At 54.8% G+C, this 24653-nt stretch overlaps 2 protein-coding genes across 4 annotated transcripts; one reads left to right on the top strand and one right to left on the bottom strand.

Annotated features, from left to right (window-relative positions):
* Positions 1 to 117: 117 nt before the first annotated feature.
* ZBTB4 (zinc finger and BTB domain containing 4) lies at positions 118 to 24518 on the top strand. Of its 3 annotated transcripts, none has more exons than XM_065532672.1 (4): positions 118 to 288; positions 16876 to 16946; positions 17392 to 18491; positions 19995 to 24518. In XM_065532672.1, the coding sequence occupies exons 3-4, from the start codon at positions 17401 to 17403 to the stop codon at positions 21940 to 21942; spliced, it is 3039 nt and encodes a 1012-aa protein (XP_065388744.1). In that variant the 5' UTR covers positions 118 to 288; positions 16876 to 16946; positions 17392 to 17400; the 3' UTR covers positions 21943 to 24518. The 3 variants fall into 3 exon arrangements, with proteins under 3 accessions (XP_065388744.1, XP_045231373.2, XP_015293070.3); XM_045375438.3 differs by lacking the exon at positions 118 to 288 and adding an exon at positions 4457 to 4628; XM_015437584.3 differs by lacking the exon at positions 118 to 288 and adding an exon at positions 4989 to 5196.
* Positions 803 to 4369, bottom strand: SLC35G6 (solute carrier family 35 member G6). The gene is made up of 2 exons (XM_065532673.2): positions 2739 to 4369; positions 803 to 2308 (listed from the first exon to the last, which is right to left on the bottom strand). The coding sequence occupies exons 1-2, from the start codon at positions 2739 to 2741 to the stop codon at positions 1295 to 1297; spliced, it is 1017 nt and encodes a 338-aa protein (XP_065388745.1). The 5' UTR covers positions 2742 to 4369; the 3' UTR covers positions 803 to 1294.
* Positions 24519 to 24653: the final 135 nt, after the last annotated feature.

The following is a 24653-nucleotide window of genomic DNA, read 5'->3' as shown; positions in this document are numbered from 1 at the left end:
GCTACGGGGCCGCCTGCGCAGGCCCGCACGGGGTGCGAGCCAGAGTCGTAGGTCCTCCCCCCGCTCGCTGATTGGGCGACATTTTGAAGTGACTGGGAGAGAGGAATTTTTTTCTTTAATCCCACCGCCTCTCCTCGCTGCTCCCTTCTGCACTGAGATTTAAGGTTTGAAGACTCGAGGGTAAAATTGGGCCGCTTTCATTCTAGTTTGGACAACGGTTTCATCTTCAGCAAAAGCCTCTCATTCGTAGCACCCCCCCAGCTGGAAAATGGTCTGCTCTGCGAATCGGTAATGGAGGCGGGGTGGGGCGGGTCCTCCCGAGTGGGCTCCCGGGGGAGGGCGGTTGCTCATGAATATGCAGTTCTCTTGCTGAATATGCATGAACAAGCCAAGATGGCGGGACCAGTGGCTTGTCCGGAAGTAGCCGATGTTGGTCAAACGGCCCCCAGAGACGGGTGGGCATCTCCTGGCCTCTAGTGCCGCGCCGTACCGAGCCATGGTCCTAGATCCATGGCCTGAGCCGCTCGAAGAGACTTCAGCTCGGAGGCCTGCTCTGGAAGGAGCCTGGCCACTGTCCGGGAGAGATCACGGGACCGTGACAATCCGAGAAAAGCAGATTAGCCATGGGGCGGGCCACGAAAGTCCTGAGGGATTTGGGGTCAAGGCATCTGAACATTAGGAAATCCTTCACACTGTAAAATATTTCAGGAATAAAATGGAGGGCGGGGATCCCAAGGGATTCTCCAATGAGAACGGTCGTAGGACTTCCACTCTCCCTCCAAAGCAGAGACGACACCACTGCACAGCCACATTCAGAGTAATCCTTGTTTGATGTCAATGTCACGTCACCACCCCAAGGGGGGGGCACAAGCACGAGAAAAGGAAACCTTCGCCGTGAGGGGAGGGGTGGGGAGGCACGCTCCCCTCCCCCAGCGCAGCTGCTGGCTCTGTCTTTGCCGGAACACTCCAGCCCCAATGCTCTTCTCTTTGCTGCTGAGTGAAGTCCTCCCCGTGGCCCACGGCCTGCCTGCCGTGGATCTGCTCCTCAGACTTTACCCCTTAGTTATGCCCTGATTCCCAGGACCCAGCCTGGACTCCGCATCTCTTGGTCCCAGGCTGGCTCCAGGTCTTCCAGGTAGTCACTCTCCACCAAGTCCCCAAGTCACCCTTGACTCTGAGAGGTACCCTCTCCCACACCAGTTCTTTTCCAGTCACTTGTCCTCCCATGTTCGTCTTCAGTCTTTGCCTCTATTTACCCCTGCCCCTCCCAACCCCCGGGCTCCCAAGTTCTATCTCACTCCTCCACCTTCCCTTCCCTCTCACAGCTGAGGTTCCGGGCTGTGATGATGGCAATGCTGCCCAGCACAACCCCTGCCCCCATGATGTCAGAAGGTGCCACAGTCTCATAGAGCATATAATACTGCAGTATAAGGGCCACCACCACCTCAGAATGCAGGACAGCGCACACCAGGGCAGGGTGGGCCTTGGTGACCGCATAGCTCACACATGTGAAGGAGACCAAGGCGAGGATCCCCACTGCCCCCACACAACTCCAGCTCAGAAGGTCACTGGGCAGGACGGGGGTCTGCAGCACAAAGAGGCCTGGCACAGAGCCCAGCAGCCCCACCAAGCCAAATAGGAAGGCCACTGTTGGGAGGCAGGAGGGAAAGTGCAGAGAACGATAGACCAGAAGCCCCAGGGACAGCGTCAGGCCTCCCAGGAAAGCCAGCACATAACCCAGGGCAGTGTAGAGACCCGTGGTCCCCTCCTGCAGTGTCCCTAGTCCAGGTCCCACAATGATGATTAGTCCTAGAATGCTGCCCAACAGTCCACACCAGTCGTAGCCACTGAGACCCTGGCTCTCAAGGCAGAGGGCGAGGAGGGCGGAGCAGACGGTGGAAGAACCTTTGCGAACAGTGGCAGCGTTGCCAGCGGGCACCACCTGAACCGCACTGTAGGCACATCCAATGCTGAGGACGTTGAGCAGGGCATGGAGGCAGGCCCGGCCTCGGATGTCAGGAGGTCCCAGAAGTGGGTCGCCACGCAGTTTAAGTAGCAGGGCAATAGGGAGGTGAAAGAGACACCGACAGACGAGCAGCTCCAGCGAGGGCAGGTTGGAAGCCTGGTAAGCCATACGAGAAAGGGGGCCCACGAAGCCAGCAGGCAGGCCCCCACCCAACAGGGCCACCAGCAGACCCTTGGTGGCATCAGAGGGCTGGCAGCGCTGGTGCGAGGGGAGGCTGGGTGGAGTGGAGGGCGGCGATGGCTGCGTGAAGTCGGGCAGGTTGAAGTAGGGGTGACTGCCAGCCTGTTAGGGAGAAAGGAGCTCAGGGTAGACAGTAGCCACAGCCCGGGTGACCTGGGGCAGGGCAGATGCGAGGATGGGGTCTGGGAGGAACTCTTGGGAGCTAGAAAGGGCCTAAAAGATGGGTGAGATGGTATAATGTGGGTCTGCAGCAGGAAGCAAGGAGTGAGCAGTCCTGGAGTATCATTTCCTAGGTAAGATGTTCCTGGGAGGAGAAAAAGGAACCAGGATGCCCTCTTGGATTGAGGAAGGGGAGGAAGCCTCAGATGCTATGCATCTGTGTGATGCCACAAGTTCCAGAGACACCTGGGTACACCATTATGAATTCTATTTGTGGGTATCTCTGAGACAGCTAAGTTTTAGGAAAGGAGGGGAAATGGAGCAACCAGGAGCTACAGGGAGGGAGTATTGGGCCCCTGGCCCCCACACTCACCATCTTTCCTTGGACTTTCTCCTCTCTCCTCCTGGCTCAGGGAGCCTGGGCCCCTCAGAGCTCCAGCCATTGTGACCTGGTTGGAGTGGGGGTGGGGTTCTTCCCTGGAACCCTCCTGAGGTGGTAGTGCGCCTATTTTCCCACTGAGTCTAACTCTGCTTCTTTTCTTTCTTTTTATGTTTGAAATGAAGTTTCCACTCTTGTTGTCCAGGCTGGAGTGCAATGGTGTGATCTCATCTCACTGCAACCTCCACCTCTCAGATTCAAGCGATTCTCCTGCCTCAGCCTCCCAAGTAGCTGGGATTACAAGCGTGCGCCACCACACCTGGCTAATTTTTCTTTTTTTTTTTTTTTGAGATGGAGTTTCACTCTTGATGCCCAGGCTGGGGTGCAGTGGTGCGATCTCAGCTCACCGCAGCTTCCGCCTCCCAGGTTCAAGCAATTCTACTTCATCCTCCCAAGTAGCTGGGATTACAGGCATGCACCACCACACCCAGCTAATTTTTTATTTTTAGTAGAGATGTTGTTTCTCCATGTTGGCCAGGCTGGTCTTGAACTCCTGACATCAAGTGATCCACCCCACCTCAGCCTCCCGAAGTGATGGGATTACAGGCATGACCCACCCTGCCCAGCCCAGGCTGGAGTGCAGTGGCACCATCTAGCCATCTCGGCTCACTGCAAGCTCCGCCTCCCGGGTTCACGCCATTCTCCTGCCTCAGCCTCCCAAGTAGCTGGGATTACAGGCGCCCGCCACCACACCCGGCTAATTTTTTTTGTGTTTTTAGTAGAGACGGGTTTCACCGTGTTAGCCAGGATGGTCTCGATTTCCTGACCTCATGATCCGTCCGCCTCTGCCTCCCAAAGTGCTGGGATTACAGGCGTGAGCCACCGCACCCGGCCTCAGAGAAGTTTTAAGGCAAGGAGCTCTGAAGCCTGGCTCCTCTATCTCCTTAGTTTTTAATTTTCCAGCACCAGGGAGGAGTTCTTGGGATTGTCCCTGTGGAGTTTCAGGAATGTGTTTTTTTCTGTGTGTGCTTCCACCTGGTGTTTTGTTGATGCTGTCCCCAGAGGCCGACAACAAGGCTTCTGCATTTATGTTCAAGGATACAGGTGTGGATCTATCTGCTGGTGGGGACAAAGTACCCAGCCAGCTTCGTGTGTTCATTTGCGCTGGTGGTCGTTAATGTGTGCCCCGTGTGCATGGCCAGGGCCTTCCTTTTCCGCGGCCTGCTGAGCGTTCCTGCGCATTCCTGGAGAGGGTGTGTGTGTGTCCAGGGCTGGCCCTCTTTGAGTGTGCTGACCCTGAGTCTGTGGGTCCCACTGGGCCTGATTATGAGTCTGCCATGTCATGTCTGCACCCTGAGAGCCTGTGTGTTAAATGCTTTCAGGCAGTGTGCACCGCTGAGTGAAGGGCGTGCAGGGGGAAGGGCGGAGGGAGCCCTTTCCCTGGGGGGTCGGTGGTCTTGCGCCCCTGCCGGGGTGCTGCAATCCGGCCCGCGCCCGGCTCGGTGTCCACCCGCCCGGTGGCCCAGCGCGGCGCGGTGTCCTGCCGCGGGGATCAGTCCCGGGGAAGGCCGTCGGGCGCTCGGAGCTTTGTGTCGGTGTCGGCTGCGCTGCGCCGGCCTCCTCTCGGCGGCGACGGCGGCGGCGCTGGGGGGGGACTGTTTCCGGGGGTGGGGGTGGGGGTAGGACCGGGGCGGGGGGAGCCGATGATGTCAGCGGCGGCGGCGGCGGCGGCGGCGGCAGCGGGGCCGGGCCGGGGCCAGGCGCTGGGGGGGCCGGGGCCGGAGCCGGAGCCGGAGCGGGAGCTGGAGGCGGGCGAAACCGGAGCGGCCGGGGGCGGCCACGGTGATGAGCCGGGCCTGGCGGACGCGGCGCCATCACAGTCAGGTGGGCCCCGGGGCGAACTGGGCAGGGCCAGGGCGGACCGGAGCCAACTGCCGGGCCCCCTCTCCGCTGCCCGGCGCCGCGGAGCCCCGGCCGCGCCCCGCGCCCAGACCGCTCTCCTTTGGGGTTGACCTGGGGGCGCAGGGGTCGGGGGCTGAGCCTGGCCCCGCCCCCGGGCGCACACGACGCTGGGGGGCGACTAAGGGGGCCCTGGTATGGCGTCCGAGCGAGCGGCGGCCGGGGGACGCGATCGCCTGGGGCCGTGGAAGGGGCGGCGCTCACTCCCCCTTTGAAGGGTTAATTCTGCAGCCTAATGTCCCCCTCCCCCCGTGGGGCAGGTTGGGGGTGGGGTGGGGCGGGTGTGAGCCCGGGCAAGCGCTGCAAGCTGCTGGGAGGGCGATGGCGTAGGAGCCAGGCAGAGAGGGGGAGGGGTGGGCCGCCGAGCGCCCCAGAGTTGGGGTGTGCGGGGTGCGCAGGGCGAGCTGGGGCCCCGGAACCACCGCGCCGTCGGGGCAGGGTTGTGGCTGTGAGTCTTGGAGATCGTGTGTCTCGTGCTGTGTGGTGGGGCAAGGTAAACCTCTCCTGGGCACCACCGTTTGCTGGCAGCCAGGGGTCTGGGTAGGGCCCTCCCTGGGCCACGGAGGTAGAAAGCCAGAAGGGGTGTCCAGTGTTGTGGGGCAGAGTTACAAGACGAGCCCTGTGGCTCTGGGTGACAGATGGGCATTCTGAGCAGGGCACAGCATGCTGGTGCAGAGTTTGTTCGATGTGGGGCTCTGTGTTTTCTACAGCATGTGTTTTCTCGCATGTGCGTCTTGTGCTGCACCTATGACCTGTTTATGAACTGTTTTCTGCAGAGCTGGCATGCTGTATGTGTTGCGGAGGGTGCCAGGATGCAGTGTATGTGCCCTTTTGGAGGGGGCGGTTGTGGGCCTTTTAGTCAGAAGGCGTCACGTCTGGGTCCCATTTCTGTTGCTCTGCTGAGGTGTGGTCCAGTGGTAAAGAGGGCGATGGATGGGTTTGCGTGTCCGTCATGAGCGCGTTGCATGGGGGCTGCGCGTCTAGAACTCAGATCCGGAAGATCTGGAGTGAGGAACCCCAGGGTGTGTCTCGGGCCTGTGGGTCAGCTGGCATTGGTGTGAGGGGTTCGGGGTGGAATGCGCCACTTGTGTTTGTGGGATCATGGGCAGCCAAGCAAGGGGAAGGTTCTGCGTTTGCAACATTCTCCACAGGATTCTTTTGTGACGTTGTTTGTAGGAGCCTGTCCGGGCTGCTGGGCTGGGAGGCAAGCTGGTCAGAAAACACATGTGGGGAGGGAGGTGGCGTGACAAGGGTAGTGTGGGCCTCAGACCCAAGAGGCCAGCCGCAAGCAGGCTGTGTATGCGTGCCTGCCGTCTGTGTGCTTAAGTGGTGGTGGGGCTGCGGAGGGGATTTGGTATGAGGAAGGCGGGAGATAAATGCAGGGTAGCGCATGGCGGCCGGCGGGAGGCATGGGTGTTGTCAGGCGGCCCAGCTAATCTTTGCAGGGTCTGTTTGCCCCTCATCAGCCTGCCCAGCATGTCAGGGTCACCCGGAGGAGAGGCTGGGCGGCCACAAGGGAAGTAAGCTTAGACAGAGCGGCTCCTTGGCCATGTTTATGTAAAGGCTGGGTGTGACTCTTGTCACTAAAATGGAAAAAAGAAACGTGAAGTTTTCAGCCTCCTCCTGCTTCACCCTCTCCCTCTCTCTGCCCCCCTTGTGGGTATCTCTGACGCACACTGGGCCCCACTCCTGCGACGGTGGAAGGGCCTCGGAACGGAATTCGCTCACTAGGCAGATTCCTCAGAACAGGTTTTCCTCACCTTTGGGGCCTGGGCCCTTCTAGGGGTGTGTGTGCGAGTGCATTCCAAGCCTGCACACCACTGTCTACTGTGCCTGGCCCCACTGGAAGGATGTGTGTATGTAGGGGAAGGGAGGGTGCTGTGGACAGGCCCTCCGGCATGGGGGGCTGGGAGGGGGTGGCCGCCTGGGGGAGCCTGCACAACAGGTGCACAGTGACAGCCTGGTGAAGAGAAAGGAGCCATGGCCCAGGGCTGAGGAGCTCTGGCGTCTTTACCGTTCCCTCACTGGCACTTGATCTGAAGGAAGCTCAGTTCCTCATCTGCGGAATGGGGCTGATTGCCTGCCCTGCATATCTTCCGAAAGCACATGGGAAACGGACCTGAAAGTGGCTGCAGTCTGGGGGCTGGCACAGCCCCTGTCAGCCCTCCGTCAGGACTGGGAATTCCCTTCTCGGGGCTTGGCTGATAATAATGGCAGCACACACTTGCTTAGCACTGACCGTGCACCAGCCACTGTCTTCAGGGCGCTTACGTGTGGCCACTCAGTCCTCCGACCAACACCATGAAGTAGGCACTGTAATTACCTCCCTTTTTCAAGTGAGGCAGCTGAGGGCCAGAGAAGTTAAGTAATTTGTCCCAAGTCACTTAGCTAGTGAGAGGTGAAGCTGTATTTGAACCTGGGCAATCAGGTTGCAGATCTTGTGCTCTTAACTACTGTACTCTGCTACCTTCTGGAACATTCAGTGGATGGTCCTTTCTGTGCAATTGCCTCCAACACTCTTCTCCCCAGTTACTGCAAAACTTAGCATCTGTGCAGCAGTCCATTTCAGAAGACCCAGATGCTCAGGGAGCCCCAGCTGAGGACATGAGAACCTGAGTCTCTGCTGCTGCATAAGGTGGATGGTGGCCATAGGGGCACAAAAGGTTGATGAGTCAGAGGAAGGAGAGATTGTCCTCATCTTGTCAGTCAGGGAGGGCCAAGAAGGAGGTGGCCTTGGAGTTAGATCTTAATGTTTTGGAGGGATTTTGACAAGCTTGGGGAAAGAGCATTTCTGACAGGACAAGCCAGCACAAGCAAAGGTGTGCAGGTGTGGGTCATGTAGAAGCTGGAGGGCACACTGGGTGTCTGGGGTTTCATTCATTTGTTTAGAGGTGAGGTCTCACTATGTTGCCCAGGCTGGACTCAAACTCCTGGGCTCAGGCAATCCTCTAGCCTCAGCCTGCTGAGTAGCTGGGACTATGGGTACGTGCCACCACGCCCGGCTCACACTGATTAGTGTGTGTTTGAAGAGGATAACACAAGGCAAGATTAAAAAGGAAGATTGGAGCTAGACTAGAGCCCTTGACTGCCTGGTAGAAGAATCTGAATTTTATTCTAGAGTCAGTGGGGACCAGTGGAGGTTTTGAGCCCAGGAGTGATATTCCTGAACTGTGGTTAGGGACGTTGACCCTCGGTGGGAGGAGGGCTGGGTGGAGGAAGGTAAGCCTGGAGGCCAGGGGATAGCTGGGAGGCTATAGCCTTGGACCATGTGAATGTTAACAAGGACCTGAGCTATCGAAGGGAAGATTTCCAGAGCCATTCCCAAGCTCCGCCGCGGTTTCAGCCACACTTGATGACTGCTGGATGTGGGAGCGAGGGAAAGGGTGGAGTCAGACATGACACATTTAGCACTTAGCACGTGAGACCTTGTGCGGTGGTTTATGTAACCAGCTGGCGGGCCATAGGCCCCTTCAGGGCCAGGTCTAGCAGTATGGCAGAGGGAAAGATTGAGCATCTGGGGTCAGCCGGGCCTGGATTCGAATCTTGACTGCTATTTACAAGCTGTGCGATCTCGAGCAAGGTATATCCCTCTCTGAGCCTTGGTTTCCTCTTCTGTAAAATTAGAATAATATGACCGGGCGTGGTGGCACATGCATGTAATCCCAGCACTTTGGGAAGCCAAGGCAGGGGGATCACCTGAGGTCAAGAGTTCAAGACCAGCCTGGCCAACATGGAGAACCCCTGTCTCTACTAAAAATAGAAAAACTAGCTGGGCATGGAATCCCAGCTACTCTGGAGGCTGAGGTGGAGAATTGCTTAAACCTGGGAGACGGAGGTTGCAGTGAGCCGAGATCATGCCACTGCACTCTAACCTGGGCAACGGGATAATATAAATACCTACTGGGGGTGGCTGTACTGAGAATATCATTAAATGAGGCAGTGTGTGTGAGGTCCCAAGAAGAGTATGGGGCAAATTGTGAGGACTCCAGAGTGGTCAACTTATTTATGGTTTTTAAAATTTTTTTTTTTTTATTGAGACGGAATTTCGCTCTTGTTGCCCAGGCTGGAGTGTAATGGCATGATCTCGGCTCACTGCAACCTCCGCCTTCCAGGTTCAGGTGATTCTCCTGCTTCAGCCTCCCAGGTAGCTGAGATTACAAGCGTCCAATACCACGCCCAGCTAATTTTTTATTTTTGGTAGAGACCGAGTTTCACCATGTTGGCCAGGCTGGTGGTCAGTCCCTGATCTCAGGTGATCCACCTGCCTTGGCCTCCCAAAGTGCTGGGATTACAGGCGTGACCTGGCCATATCCGGCCTATTTTTTTTTTTTTTTTTTTTTTTTTGAGGCAGAGTCTCACTCTGTCACCCAGGCTGGAATGCAGTGGCGCAATCTCTGGCTCACTGCAACCACCACCTCCCCAGCTCAAGCAATTCTCCTGCCTCAGCCACCTGAGTAGCTGGGATTACAGGCGTGTACCACCACACCCGGCTAATTTTTGTATTTTTAGTACAGACAGGGTTTCATCATGTTGGCCAGGCTGGTCTGGAACTCCTGACCTCAAGTGATCTGCCCGCTTCAGCCTCCCAAAGTACTGGGATTACAGGCGTGCGCCACTGTGCCCGGCCCAGAAGTGGTCAAGTTCATAATGGTCATCCCTATCTCTGGGCCAACTTAGTCCGTCATGGATAATGGCTTCGTTCCTGGAGGATGGACTTTGAGGACAGGTTCATTCATTTACCTGTTTTTTTGTTTTGTTTTTAACCACCCATTATGTGCTAGGCCCTATTCTAAGGACTTGAGATACTGCAGTGAACAAAGCAGACAAAATTCCCTACCCCTGGCTGGGTGCTGTGGCTCACACCTGTAATTCCAACACTTTGGGTGTCCAAGGCGGTGAATTGCTTGATCCCAGGAGTTCAAGACCAACCTAGGAAACATGGTGAAACACTATCTCTACTAAAAATATAAAAAATTCACTGGGTGGTGCTACTTGAGAGGCTGAAATTTGAGAATCACCTGAGCCTGGGGGAGTTCGAGGCTGCAGGGAGCTGTGGTAACACCACTGTACTCCAGCCTGGGTAACAAAGCAAGACGTCATGTCAAAAAAAAAAAAAAAAAAAAAAAAAGGCTGACCACGGTGACTCACACCTGTAATTCCAGCACTTTGGGAGGCCGAGGCAGGTGGATCACCTGAGGTCAGGAGTTCGAGACCAGCCTGGCTAACATGGTATTTGTCTCTACTAAAAATACGAAAATTAGCCGGGTGTGGTAGCATATGCCTAGAGTTCCAGGTTTTTGGGAGGCTGAGGTAGGACAATTGCTTGAACCCAGGAGGCGGAGGTTGCAGTGAGCCGAGAGAAATCACGCCACTGCACTCCAGCTTGGGCAACAGAGCGAGACGCCATCTCAAAAACAAAACAAAACCCCAAAAAGTCCTACCTTTTACCCCTTGGAGCTTACATTCCGGAGATAAATAAGAAATAGGAGCTGGGCGCAGTGGCTCTCCACTATAATCCCAGCACTTTGGGAGGCTGAGCTGGGCGGATTGCTTGAGCCCAGGAATTCAAGACCAGCCCTGGGGAACATGGTGAAACCTCATCTCTACAAAAAATACAAAAAGTAGCTGGGCATGGTGGCAGGTACCTGTAGTCCCAGCTACTCAGAAGGCTGAGAGGTAAAGGATCACTGGACCCCAGGAGGTCAAGGCTGCAGTGAGCCTCAATCCCACCACTGTACTCCAGCCTGGGCAACAGAGCAAGATCCAGTCTCAAAAAAAGATAAACAGTTGACCGGGCTCTGTAATCCCAGCACTTTGGGAGGCCAAGGCAGACAGATCACCTGAGGTCAGGAGTTCAAGACCAGTCAGGCCAACATGGTGAAACCCCATCTCTACTAAAAATACAAAAATTAGCCGGGCCTGGCTGGGCACGGTGGCTCACGCCTGTAATCCCAGCCCTTTGGGAGGCCGAAGCGGAAGGATCACAAGGTCAGGAGATCTAGACCATCCTGGCTAACACAGTGAAACCCTGTCTCTACTAAAAATACAAAAAAAAAATTAGCTGGGAGTGGTGGCGGGCGCCTGTAGTCCCAGTTACTCAGTTGGCTGAAGCAGAATGGCGTGAACCCAGGAGGTACAGCTTGCGGTGAGCTGAGATCGTGCCACTGCACTCCAGCCTGGGTGACAGAGCAAGACTCCGTCTCAAAAAAAAAAAAAAAAAACGTGGTGGCGGGCACCTGTAGTCCCAGTGACTCGGGAGGTTGAAGCAGGAGAATCGCTTGAACCCGGGAAGCGGAGGTTGCAGTGAGCCGAGATCGTGCCACTGCACTCCAGCCTGGGCAACAGAGCTAGACTGTGTCCCCCCTGAAAAAAAAAAGGGAGAGAAACAGTTGGGCCAGTTTCAGTGGCTCATGCATGTCATCCCAGCACTTTGGGAGGCTGAGGCAGAAGGATCACTTGAGCCCAGGAGTTCAAGAAAAGCCTGGCCAACATAGGGAGATCCAGTCTCTACTAAAAATAAAAAATAAATTAACTGCGCATTGTGGTGTGCACCTGTGGTGCCAGCTACTAGGGACACTGAGGTGGGCGGTCACGAGAGCCTGGGAGGTTGAGGCTGCAATGAACCGTGATTGTGCCACTGCGCTCCAACGTGGACAACGGAGTGAGACCTCGTCTCAAAAAAATAAATAAATAAAAGAATGGCCAGGTGCAGTGGCTCATGCCTGTAATCCTAGCACTTGGAGAGGCAGAAGAGGCGGGCAGATCACTTGAGGTCAGGAGTTCAAAACCAGCCTGACCAACATGGTGAAATCCCACCTCTACTAAAAATACGAAAAAATTAGGCAGGCTGGGCGCAGTGGCTCACGCCTGTAATCCCAGAACTCTGGGAGGCCAAGGCAGGTGGATCACGAGGTCAGGAGTTCAAGACCAGCCTGGCCAAGATGGTGAAACCCCATCTCTACTAAAAATATAAAAATTAGCCGGGTATGGTGGTGGGTGCCTGTAATCCTAGCTACTCAGAAGCTGAGGCAAAGAATTGGTTGAACTGGGGAGGCAGAGGCTGCAGTGAGCGGAGATTGTGCCGCTGCACTCCAGCCTGGGCGACAGAGTGAGACTGTGTCTCAAAAAAAAAAAGAAGAAAAAAAAATTAGCCAGGTATGGTGTTGGGCGCCTGTAATCCCAGCTACTCGGGAGACTGAGGCAGGAGAATTGCTGGAACCTGGGAGGAGGAGGTTGCAGTGAGCCCAGATCACACCACTGCACTCCAGCCTGGGTGACAGAACTGGACTCTGTCTCAAAAAAAAAAAAAAAAAAAAAAAGGGTTACTAAGTGCTAAGGAGTAAAATAAAGTAGGGTAGGGAGATAGGAAGTTTTAGGAAGTGGGGAGTGGCCGGGGAAGGCCTCAGTGGAAGGTGGCTTCTAAGTCAAGGCTTAAAGGAACTTGGGCTTCACTGCATGAGGTTATCTGGAGGAAAGAACATTCCAGCCAGAGGGAACCACAAGACGTAGGGCGTGTCTGGTGTCCATGCTCAGATCCCCACCTCAGTGGCACCTCTGAGGTCACACAGGCATTGAAGAGTAGAAATGGTAAGAACAAACAAAAAACTTGAAAACCACAGAGCCACCAAACCTACCATGAAGCCCAATTTATGCCTTTTTTTCTTCACCGCTTCTCTCCACCATTTTCCAGGACTGAGTTCTACGAACTAGATATTGCCACTTGTTGGCTCACTTAATTTTTATAACAACCCCACAAGGTAGGAACTATTAATCGTCCCCACCGTACGGACAAGGAAACAGATACAGAGAGGTTAAGTAACCTGCCTGGGGTCACATAGCTGGTCTTCTCCACTTCCTATAAGGCCTTGCAGGGCAGTAGCCAGTCACAGGGCAGTTGAACTTAAGCTTCGTCCAAACGCTGGGTTGGCTAGCAACAAAATCTGAGGCAGATAACCCCATCACTACCTTCCCTCTACCTCAAAGGGAGGAGTTTAGAGTATTTGATTTCTCTAAGCCTGTTGCCTCACTGTGGCCATTTTGAGTGTTGAAATGAGATGATACAGATAAAATGCTTAGCATTATACTTTGCACATGGTAAGTATTTCAAGCCTGGGCAACACGGCAAGACCCCATCTCTACAAAAGTAAATAAATAAATTAGCCAGGCATTATGTCATATGCCTATGGTCCCAGATACTCAGGAGGCTGAGGCAGGAGGATCATTTTATTCCAGGAGGTTGAGGCTGCAGTGAGCCATGTTCACACCACTGCACTCCAGCTTGGGCAACAGAATAAGACCCTGTCTAAAATAAAAAAAAAAAAAAAAAAAAAAAAATTCACAAATGGCAGCTACAGAGACCATGATGACGATGATTGTGTGTGATCCCTAAGGGCCAGTCCAGCATTGGGTGTCTCTGGTTCTTAGAAGCCCTGACAGGTCTCGTCCAAGTACGGTGGCAGTTAGCACACAGTCACACATGCATAGGCACCAAGTCCACCAATATGGTTGTGCAGGTTGGCAGGCCCAGCCAATGCGGTGAATGGGGACTGGAGGCAAACCTTGACTTTGCTCACCTACACAGGGCTGCTGCCTCCTGGAAGAAAGAACCTTGCTTCTAATTTTCAGAAAGGCACCCAGGTAGGCTATTTGAGCCCTGGTGGGTGCCATAAACACGTCCTTCATTAATGTAAGGTGAAGTCGTGAAGTCATCAGGAACATAGGCTTTGGAGCCAAACTTCCTGGGATCAGATCCCAGCCCTGCTACTAGCTGCTCCTATGTCCTCGGGCCAGCTACCTAGCATCTGTAAGCCATAATCTGACATTTATTTTATTTGTTTATTTATTTTGAGATGAAGTTTCATTCTTGTTGCCCAAGCTGGAGTGCAATGGCGCGATCTCGGCTCACTGCAACCTTTGCCTCCTGGGTTCAAGTGATTCTCCTGCCTCAGCCTCCTGAGTAGCTGGGATTACAGGTGCCTGCCTCCATGCCCTGCTAATTTTTTATATTTTAAGTAGAGATGGGGTTTCACCATGTTGGCCAGGCTGGTCTCGAGCTTCTGAACTTCAGGTGATCCACCCACCTAGGCCTCCCAAAGTGCTGGGATTCCAGGCATGAGCCACCACGCCCAGCCTATTTTATTTTTTTGAGACAGGGTGTGGTTCTGTCACTCAGGCTGGAGTACAGTGGCACAATCATAGCTCACTGCAGCTTTGAACTGCTGGGCTTAAGGGATGCTCCCACCTCAGCCTTCTGAGTAGCTGGGACTGCAGGTGCACGCCACCACACTTGGCTACTTTTTGTATTTTTTGTAGAGACCAGGTTTTTCCATCTTGCCCAAGCTGGTCTCGAACTCCTGAGCTCAAGAGATCCACCTGCCTCAGCCTTCCAAAGTGCTGAGATTACAAGTGTGAGCCACTGCACATAGTCTGTCATTTTATTTATTTATTTATTTATTGAGACAAAGTCTCGCTCTGTCACCAGACTGGAATGCAGTGACTCAATCTCGGCTCACTGCAACCTCCGCCTCCTGGATTCAAGTGATTCTCCTGTCTCAGCCTCCCGAGTAGCTGGGACTACAGGTGCCCGCCACCGTGTCTGGCTAATTTTTGTATTTTTAGTGGAGATGGGGTTTCACCATGTTGGCCAGGATGGTCTCAATCTCTTGACCTCGTGATCCACCCGCCTCGGCCTCCGAAACTGCTAGGATTACAGGCGTGAGCCACCGTGCCCGGCCTATTTTTTATTTATTTTTATTTTTATTTTTTGAGACAGTCTCACTCTGTCACCCAGGCTGGATCAATCTCCATCCAGAGCTATCTCGGCTCACTGCAGCCTCTACTTCCTGGGTTCAAGCGATTCTCCTGCCTCAGCCTCCCAAGTATCTGGGATTACAGGCACCCACCACCATGCCTGGCTAATTTTTTTTATTTTTATTTTTAGTAGAGATGGGGTTTCTCCACATTGGCCAGGCTGGTCTGGAACTCCTGACCTCAGATTATCCACCGACCTCGGCCTCCCAAAGTATTGGGATTACAGGTGTGAGCCACAGTGTCTGGCCTTAAGGAGGGATAGTGGCCGGGTGTGGTGGCTCATGCCCGTAATCCCAACACTTTGGGAGGCCTAGGCGAGCGGGTCACAAGATCAGGAGATCGAGATTACCCTGGCTAACAGGGTGAAACCCCATCTCTACTAAAAATACAAAAAATTAGCCAGGTGTGGCGGTGGGTGCCTGTAATCCCAGCTACTCAGGAGGCTGAGGCTGGAGAATCACTTGAACCCGGGAGGCAGAGTTTGCAGTGAGCTGAGATTGCGTTACTGCATTCCAGCCTAGGTGCAGAGCGAGATTCCATCTCAAAATAAATAAATAAATACAAATTTAAAAAGCGGGAAAGCTAACTGCTACCTTTCAGGGTAGTAATAAGGAACAAATGAGGACTTGGGGTCCCAGTGGGCCAGTGGTTATCATGGAAGTGAGTAGCAGGCCTGAGCACCAGCCCACGAATGCAGTGAGGCCCCTTCCTCAGGATGCCTGACCTATCTGAAATTCACCAATTGACAGGGTAACACTTGACCTAGAACCTGATCGGTCCCTGGCAGACAGGGTTGTTAAAACTTTGGAATATCATCACTGTTTACCATCTTCCTTCTTCCCATCCAGGAAAGGTGTCAGGAAAATATTTTGGGGAATGCGAAATGGGGTATATGTGGGGAAAAGGCCTTTGAGTCCAGATAGTATGAGTGATAAATGGGAAAGAATATTTTTCAGGGGATGGGAATTGTATGAGGAACTCTTGATTCCGAACGCCTCTGAAGACACGTGTGGCCCATGGGATATGGAAGGACACCCTCAAAGATGGGTGACGGCTCCCAGGCTTTGTGGAGGGCAGAGGAGAGGGTCCGGAGAGCTCTGCTCTCAATTCTGCAGGCCTGGATCTCTAAATAGGTGCCACCTGTCATTATCAACGCTGTGTGACTCCGGATAAGTCTGGCTTTCAAACTCAAACCTTCAACTGAAAAGAGTCCTCGAGGCCCTGATGGTGCCTGCAGGAGAAAGTGGCCGTGCGGTACTTTCTGTGCTGCTGACTGCCTGAGCTTGCCTTTGAGTTGCCTGCTCTTCCCTTTGTTTTTTGGGGTTTTTTTGTTTGTTTGTTTGTTTTTGAGATGGAGTTTCGCTCTGTGGCCCATGCTGGAGTGCAGTGGCGTGACCTCGTCTCACTGCAACCTCTACTTCCTGGGTTCAAGCGATTCTCCTGCCTCAGCCTCCCAAGCAGCTGGGATTACAGGCGTGCGCCACCACGCCTGGCTAATTTTTTGTATTTTTAGTGGAGATGGGGTTTCACCATGTTAGCCAGGGGTTTCATCGTGTTAGCCAGGATGGTCTCGATCTCCTGAACTCGTGATCTGCCCACCTCTACCTCCCAAAGTGCTGGGATTACAGGCATGAGCCACCGCACCCGGCCTTGATTATGCTGCTTTTTCAGCCCAAATCCCTAGGGTATCAGGTCTCTGAGGGAGGTGTGGGACCAGGCCTCCTGGTCTTGTGGCCTTTCCAGTGCCCTCCAGAGACTGGAGCAAACTGGCAGTTGTGTAGGGGTCAGTGGGCTTCAATGGTTGCCTGGCAGCTGGGCCAGAAACCCCCTCTAAGATTTATGGGGCTGGGAGGATATGAGGAGGTCCTCTCCTCATTTGAATATCTGCCAGTTTAGGTCCCATTTTTAAAAACTCACAAATTATTTTGATATGTAAATGAGACCATTGTGATGAATGACAACATGCAAAATCTTTGACTTTCTCTGAGCCTTGGAGATTGGGCCAAAGGGACTTGAGAGTGCTGTGACAGGCTTCCCTGAACCTATGGGCTGGACCTGTGCTACTATATTGTTTGGAGGTGAATTGAGAATATGCAAATTATCTTGTCACTGTACTTCTCTGGGCCTGCAGAACAAGGCTCTGTAATAATCTGCGTGGCCTCCCAGGTTTGACCGGACGCAGCTAAACAAATAACCTGGCAGAGGCTCCGGGGAGGGGTCCGGGCTCACCCGGATGTCCTCTCTGGCCACAGTCCTGCACCTCTCCCTACTTCCTGGGGGCCTTTCCTCCCACTTCCCTCCCTGATGACCCTCTCCTGCTCCTCCTCTAGGTTCCCCTGACATGGTTTCTGTTTCTCCACAGAAGGAAGAGGCCCAGCAGAAGGGACTCGCTGAGCCACCCCCCGCCCCACTCCATGTTGGCTGTGCTCTCAGGTGAGAAGGTACCCAGAGGTCTACAGTGAGGGAAAAGTAGACGCAAGGCAGCAGGCCAGCAGGGGCGGCCATTTTGTCTAGGCTGGGGAGTTCTGTGAAATGGCTATCAGGAGTTGTAGCGCTTCCTCCTCCTTCCCATGAGAGAGGTTTCCCTCGCTTACCTCTCTAGTCTGTGACTCCAGAGGTCATGACCCCTTGACCTTCACCATGACCTGAGGTATCTCTGGCCTCTTCCAGCCACAGAAGTGAGTTAGACATACTGGTCTTGGATGCTGGCCAGACTTGGGTGGCTAAGGGCCAAGTCCTGGCTTCTGTGGCCTGAAGTGATCAGCCTTCCACTGGCTTCTGACCAGCAGCTCCTAACCCGCTCTTTGCCTGGCCTTAGAAGCCTCTGCCCTCTGCCCAGCCTCCGAGACTCTACCTGGCCTCTTCTCCCACTGTCTAGGCTGGCACCATGCCCCCCCCTGCAGAGGTGACGGACCCGTCTCATGCCCCCGCCGTCCTGCGCCAGCTCAATGAACAGCGGCTCCGTGGCCTCTTCTGTGACGTCACCCTCATAGCCGGAGACACCAAGTTCCCTGCTCACCGCAGCGTCCTGGCTGCTTCGAGTCCCTTCTTCAGAGAGGCCCTGCTCACTTCAGCTCCACTGCCCCTCCCACCAGCTACAGGGGGCTCCGCACCCAACCCTGCCACCACCACAGCTGCCTCTTCCTCCTCCTCGTCTTCCTCGTCGTCTTCCTCTTCCTCCTCCTCTGCTTCCTCTTCTTCCTCCTCTTCCTCTTCCTCTCCCCCTCCAGCCTCTCCCCCTGCTTCTTCCCCGCCCCGGGTCCTGGAGTTGCCAGGGGTCCCAGCAGCTGCGTTTTCTGATGTCCTCAACTTCATCTATAGCGCCCGGCTCGCACTGCCTGGTGGTGGAGGGGACGGTGCAGCTGTAGCAGAGATTGGAGCTTTGGGGCGCCGTCTGGGCATCTCCCGTCTTCAGGGCCTAGGGGAGGGAGGTGATGCCTGGGTACCTCCTACCCCAGCCCCCATGGCCACCTCGCAGCCTGAAGAGGACAGCTTCGGGCCCCGGCCCAGGCCAGCTGGGGAGTGGGAGGGTGACAGGGCTGAGGCCCAGGCCCCTGACTTGCAGTGCTCCCTACCCCGGCGGCCCCTCCCCTGCCCCCAATGTGGAAAAAGCTTCATCCATCCCAAACGGCTGCAGACCCATGAGGCCCAGTGCCGACGAGGGGCTAGCACTCGGGGGTCTACAGGGCTGGGAGCCGGGGGCGCTGGCCCTGGTGGTCCTGCAGGGGTGGACGCCTCAGCCCTGCCTCCACCGGCGGGCTTCCGAGGAGGCCCCGAGCACGTGGTGAAGGTGGTGGGAGGCCACGTGTTGTATGTGTGCGCAGCTTGTGAGCGTTCCTATGTGACCCTGTCCAGTCTGAAGAGACACAGCAATGTACACTCGTGGCGGAGGAAGTACCCCTGCCGCTATTGCGAGAAAGTGTTCGCCCTGGCGGAGTACCGCACGAAGCATGAGGTGTGGCACACGGGGGAGCGCAGGTGAGTGGTCCAGGCTGGCGGGGGGAGCGGCTGGAGGCCAGCACTCAGAGATCACAGGGACAAGGGCAGCAATGGGTGGGGCTTGGGGCCTAGAAAGTTATCCTGAGACTAGGCTAGCTGCAGTAATCCCAGCACTTTGTGGAGCTGAGGTGGGAGGATCGCTTGAGGCCAGGAGTTTGAGACAAGCCTGGACAACATAGAGACCCCATCTCTACAATTTTTTTTTCTTTTATTTTCTTTTTTTTTTTTTCTGAGACAGAGTCTCCCTCTGTAGCCCAGGCTGGAGTGCAGTGGTGCCATGTCGGCTCACTGCCACCTCTGCCTCTCAGGTCCCAGTTTAAGCAATTCTGCCTCAGCCTCCCGAGTAGCTGGGATTACAGGCATGCGTCACCATGCCCAGATAATTTTTGTTTATTGTATTTTTAGTAGAGTTGGGGTTTCACCATGTTGGTCAGGATGGTCTTGAACTCCTGACCTCGTGATCTGCCTGCCTTGGCCTCCCAAAGTTCTGGGATACAGGCGTGAGCCACCACACCTGGCTTTTTTTTATTTTTATTTTTTAAGACTGAGTCTCGCTCTGTCCCCCAGGCTGGAGTGCAGTGGTTCAATCTCAGCTCACTGCAACCTCTGCCTCCTGGGTTCAAGTGATTCTCCTGCCTCAGCTTCGTGAGTATCTGGGATTACAGGTGCGCACCACCATGCCCAGCTAATTTTTGTATTTTTAGTAGAGACAAGGTTTCACCATGTTGGCCAGGCTGTTCTCGAACTCCTGACCTCAGGTGATCCACCAACCTCGGCCTCCCAAAGTGCTGGGAGTACAGGGATGAGCCACTGCACCCAGCCTCTACAAACAATTTGAAAAGAAAAAAAAAAGCCATCCTGAGGCCCCTGCTCACCACCACTCACCTGTCTGCCTCCCTCCAGCCTGAGTTCCTTCAGCTGAGGTTTTTTTTTTTCTTTTCTTTTTCTGAGATGGAGTCTTGCTCTGTTGCCCAGGCAAGAGTGCAGTGGAGCAATCTTGGCTCACTGCAACCTCGCCTCCAGAGTTCATCAGCTGAGGTTTATTAAGTGTCTTTGTTCCATGTCCTGGCTTGCTGCCGTGGGGAAGGGCTAGAGGGAAAGAGAAAGCTCCCCTCACCGGAAAGGACTGCGGCGGAACAGGCATGTCCAGGAATCATTACACTATTCTGAGCAGGGCCTTGTGTTTCCACGCGGTGTCCCTGTTCGTAAGTCGTTTCCCCATTCTGTCATCTGGGCTTGAGAAGAAGGCTCTGTGAGTTAGGCTGGGTCCCAAGTGGAACAGCCGAGGCCTAGAGTCTCACAGCCGGTGGGGGCACTGAGCTCAGATGGGCACCCCGCACTGAGGCTGGCTGGGTGAGGGAGGCAGCACAAGGCTGCGGGAGTCACAGATTTGAGTGCAGGGTGCAGGAGGACCTGGGAGGCTTCAGGGCCCTTGACTCAAGTGGCTGTGTTCCTGCCCTATTCCCTGCTGTGCTGACCCAGGTACCAGTGCATCTTCTGTTGGGAGACCTTTGTCACTTATTATAACCTGAAGACCCACCAGCGAGCCTTCCATGGCATTAGCCCGGGCCTCCTCGCCAGTGAGAAGACACCCAATGGAGGCTACAAGCCCAAGCTCAATACACTCAAGCTCTACCGCCTGCTCCCCATGCGGGCAGCCAAGCGGCCCTACAAGACCTACAGCCAGGGAGCCCCGGAGGCCCCTCTTTCTCCAAGCCTCAACACACCGGCCCCTGTGGCAATGCCAGCCAGCCCGCCGCCTGGGCCCCCACCTGCCCCAGAGCCTGGCCCTCCACCCTCTGTCATCACTTTTGCCCACCCAGCCCCCTCTGTCATTGTCCATGGGGGCAGTAGCAGTGGTGGAGGGGGGAGTGGGACGGCCAGCACAGGAGGGTCCCAAGCCGCCTCGGTTATCACTTACACTGCTCCCCCGAGGCCACCCAAGAAACGAGAATACCCACCTCCTCCCCCTGAGCCTGCAGCCACACCCACCAGCCCAGCCACAGCAGCCAGCCCAGCCACCGCTGCAGGGCCAGCCACGGCCACCGCCACGGAGGAGGCCAAGGGCCGGAATCCACGGGCCGGAAGGACTCTGACTTACACAGCCAAGCCAGTGGGCGGGATTGGTGGAGGTGGGGGTGCCCCCGCAGGGGCTGGCCGGGGCCCCTCTCAGCTGCAGGCTCCACCTCCACTGTGTCAGATCACTGTGCGAATCGGGGAGGAGGCCATTGTCAAGCGCCGCATCTCAGAGACTGATCTGCGTCCTGGGGAGCTGAGCGGAGAGGAGATGGAGGAGACTGAAGATGATGAAGAGGAGGAGGACGAAGAGGAGGAGGAGGATGAGGAGGAATCAAAGGCTGGTGGGGAGGACCAGCTCTGGAGGCCCTACTACTCCTACAAGCCTAAGCGCAAGGCTGGAGCTGCTGGAGGTGCCAGTGTGGGGGGTAGTGGGCCGCCCCGAGGCCGCCGGCCACCACGCTGGAGGCAGAAGCTAGAACGGAGGAGCTGGGAGGAAACCCCAGCAGCCGAGAGCCCAGCGGGACGTGCCCGCACAGAGCGGAGGCACCGCTGTGGGGACTGTGCCCAGACCTTTGCCACCCTGAGAAAGCTGCGAAAGCACCAAGAGGCCCACGGTGGGGGCTCCCACAGCTCCCGGGCCGGACGGAGGCCCTCCACCCGCTTTACCTGCCCCCACTGCGCCAAGGTGTGCAAGACCGCAGCTGCCCTGAGCCGCCACGGGCAGAGGCATGCTGCTGAGCGGCCCGGGGGCACCCCAACACCTGTCATTGCCTATTCCAAGGGCAGCGCTGGCACCCGGCCCGGGGATGTCAAGGAGGAAGCCCCCCAAGAGATGCAAGTCTCCTCATCCAGCGGTGAGGCAGGTGGCGGGAGCACTGCTGCTGAGGAAGCTTCCGAGACCGCCTCACTCCAGGACCCTGTCATCTCAGGGGGTGAGGAGCCCCCAGTGGTGGCAGGCGGGGGCAGCTATGCATACCCACCTGTGCAGGAATTTCCACTGGCCCTGATTGGGGGCGGCCGGGAACCTGGTGGTGGCAGGGGAAAATCTGGGAGTGAAGGGCCAGTGGGAGCTGGTGAGGGGGACCGGATGGAAGGGATAGGGGCTGCCAAAGTCACTTTCTACCCTGAGCCCTACCCGCTCGTCTACGGCCCCCAGCTCCTTGCCGCTTACCCTTACAACTTCAGTAACTTGGCCGCTCTCCCAGTTGCTCTCAACATGGTCCTACCTGATGAGAAGGGTGGGGGGGCCCTTCCCTTCCTACCAGGGGTCTTTGGCTACGCAGTGAATCCTCAAGCAGCACCCCCTACCCCGCCAACACCACCTCCCCCAACTCTTCCTCCACCAGTTCCCCCTAAGGGAGAAGGGGAAAGGGCAGGGGTTGAGAGAACCCAGAAGGGTGATGTGGGGTGAACCTTGGGGCTCAATCCCCCTTTCACCAGATGCCACCCTCCCTGAACCCCCCACCACTACCAGCTCCCTGGCCTCCCTGCCCCTTGGGAGCCCCTCCACACTCTTGTGCAGGGACTTGGGGGCCCCTGGAGCTCAGGGGTCAGGCTGCTTTGTGTGAGATTGTAGTTTTCCCATCTCCTGGGAAGGGATCTTTCGAGGTTCCCCTCTCAATCTTCCTCCAGGGAATGGCCTCCATGAGGGGCAGGGCCAGCTTCCATCCCTTCTCCAGCCCTTGGGGCAACTGAGCAATATACTTAACCTGAATCTCTACTCACGGCCCCCACCAGCTCTGAATGTCTAACCTGCTCCCCTGATTCGTAAACCTAGGGGGAAACCATCTCTCTCTCCTAATGACCCCCCCTTGTTCTGAAGCTTTCTCTAAGCCCTTCCCAGATGCTTCCTAGCACATTCCATTCTTTGTGGCCCAGGGCCTGGACCAGACCATTGTGATACCTGACCCCACCCGCCTGGGAGTGTGGCTTTGGGTTCCATCCTTCCCAAGCGTGGGTCTCTACGTCCCTGTTTCCCTTGCATCAAGACGCCTTCCTCGGCTTCCATGCCTTTGGATCTTCCATGTTCCTCCCCATATTCCTGGACTTCGGAGATGGCCTCTCCCAAGCCAGGTAAAGGAGGTTTGGGGGAGGGCTGCCCTTCTGTTCCGTGGCTGAGCACTTTCCCAGTCCAGGGCAGGGAAGTATTGGCCCCATCTTGACCCCCAAATCCAGTGAGCTCCAGATTCTTCCAAGGCAAAAGAGGTGAGCAGATCATACCTCTTTCTGCCTCTACATATGGCCTATTCTGGGCTAAACCAGATTTGGGGGCCAGGAGGGAAGAACTCCAAATGGGATGGAGAAGGGAATCTACTTTCTCCCTGTTTTTTTTCCTGATGGTTTCTCCCAGACTAGACCAAATAGCCAGAAAAATGATAGGGGTGGGATGGGTGGGTAAGCCCAGGATTTGCACATGACCTTCCATCCTTACCTGTATTCCCATCTCCCCAGTATCACTCCCCTCACCAATCACTCCAGATGGTTTTGGGGGAACCATTCTCTTCTGGTGGGCTTTGGGGTATCCCCACCAGCTTTCCCTTCAAAATAGCACCTTACACCCCATCTTTGACTCAGTTCCCCTCACCCAAAGATCCCAGCCTAGGGATGGGGTACAGGGACTTTAAATAGTCCCTAATCCCTAATTTGCACTAGTTAACCCTGGTCAGGGGTCCCTGTATTTCCTTCCAGTGGGGGAGATGAAGAAATGTTTGCTCCTAATTCTCTTTGAAAACTGGGCCTCCCTGCTCTGTGATTGGATAAACATTTCCCATCCCACCCACCTCCCCCCAGAAAATAGCTCACAAGGGGAGAGCCAGTTTGGGGGAGCAAATTTGACAAATGGGAATTAGAGGAGTGCAGTTTTAAAAGGAAAAGTTGCTGTCATCAAAATGCCAGCCTTTTCCCCAGCTACTGTTTTTGGGGCCAAGATGGCTGCCCTAGCAGCAATCACTGCCAAGGGCAAGATCATGGCTTTTGGAGGGAGGTGAGTTTAGGGAGGGCCAGGACCATCCTCCTACCCCTCATACCCTCCCAGCATATACAAAGGGGGAGGTTTTAGACAGGCTCCCTGAATGTTCACCACAGAGGAGTCACTCCTTCATTCCTCCTCTGTCTCTTTGCACTTTTCTTGGTCTTGGCCACAGCCTGAGTGATGAATTTCCTACTGAATGTACCAAGTTCCAATTTTTAAGGGGGGGAAGTTTCAAATGGGGAAAAATGCAAAAAAAAAAAAAAAAAAAAATCACTAAAATTTCCCACAAATCTTGTTTCTGGCACTTTAGAAAAACTGCAAAAAAATACGTAATAAAGAATACATATATATATATCTACACACAAATTATATATCTATCTATCTATACAGCGGAACCACAAGAGAGACTGAGGAAGGCCTGGAGGCAAGGGCAGAGGTTATGACAGTGCCCCTATATCCTTAACCCGTACTCCTCTGAGGCAAACAGGCATGGGAAAATGGAAGGGTTGAGGATGGACCGGAGAATTGGAACTTCAGAATAGGTCAAAATTCCAAAACCATGGACATTTTTTTGGGAGAATTGAGATTGTAGACATTTATTTTTTTTAAAATATGATTAAGGAAAATAGCTTCCAGAATGTGGTGGTTCTGGGCAACAAATGAGATTGTGGCGACGTGGAGATTAAAATATATGTATTTGAACTGGGGAATTTGAATATTGTGAGTTTCAGATGTTGGAAATTTGGGATTTTGCAGTTTTGTCTTTTGAAAATGATCGAGTCTTGTTAGTTCGTGCCCTCTTTCCCCATGTTCCCTGGGAAGAAGGGTGGTGGCAGAGTGGGAAGGCCACTGGTTCTGTGCCACAGCACGCAAGATTTAGAATTCTACAGACTCTAGCTCTATACGTAGTGAGGACCCAGATTTAGAGAAACTGACCAATATTTATCTCCGCATTTGTGTGTGTGTCCAACTCTGTAGGCCAATAAACCAACAAGACAAATGAACTGTGCTCCACAGTGGGATGCCAGGTGCAATTATTTGCGTGGCTGGTGGGTCTGGGGAAAAGGAACATGCTAACTTTGTCCCACAGGGATCCCTGCGAGTTGTGGCCCAGTGCTCTCTCTTTGGACAACAACTTCCAGCAATTGAGT

Source organism: Macaca fascicularis, chromosome 16, assembly GCF_037993035.2.
Source record: "Macaca fascicularis isolate 582-1 chromosome 16, T2T-MFA8v1.1".
Classification (NCBI taxonomy): domain Eukaryota; kingdom Metazoa; phylum Chordata; class Mammalia; order Primates; family Cercopithecidae; genus Macaca; species Macaca fascicularis.
This window is presented reverse-complemented; position numbering and strand designations above follow the sequence as displayed.

Excerpts from the sequence above, each read along its gene's own strand:
- ZBTB4 (XM_065532672.1), top strand. The coding sequence starts at position 17,401 with ATGCCCCCCCCTGCAGAGGTGACGGACCCGTCTCATGCCCCCGCCGTC. Across the intron at positions 18,492-19,994 it reads TGGCACACGGGGGAGCGCAG|GTACCAGTGCATCTTCTGTT; the intron begins GTGAGTGGTCCA and ends GTGCTGACCCAG.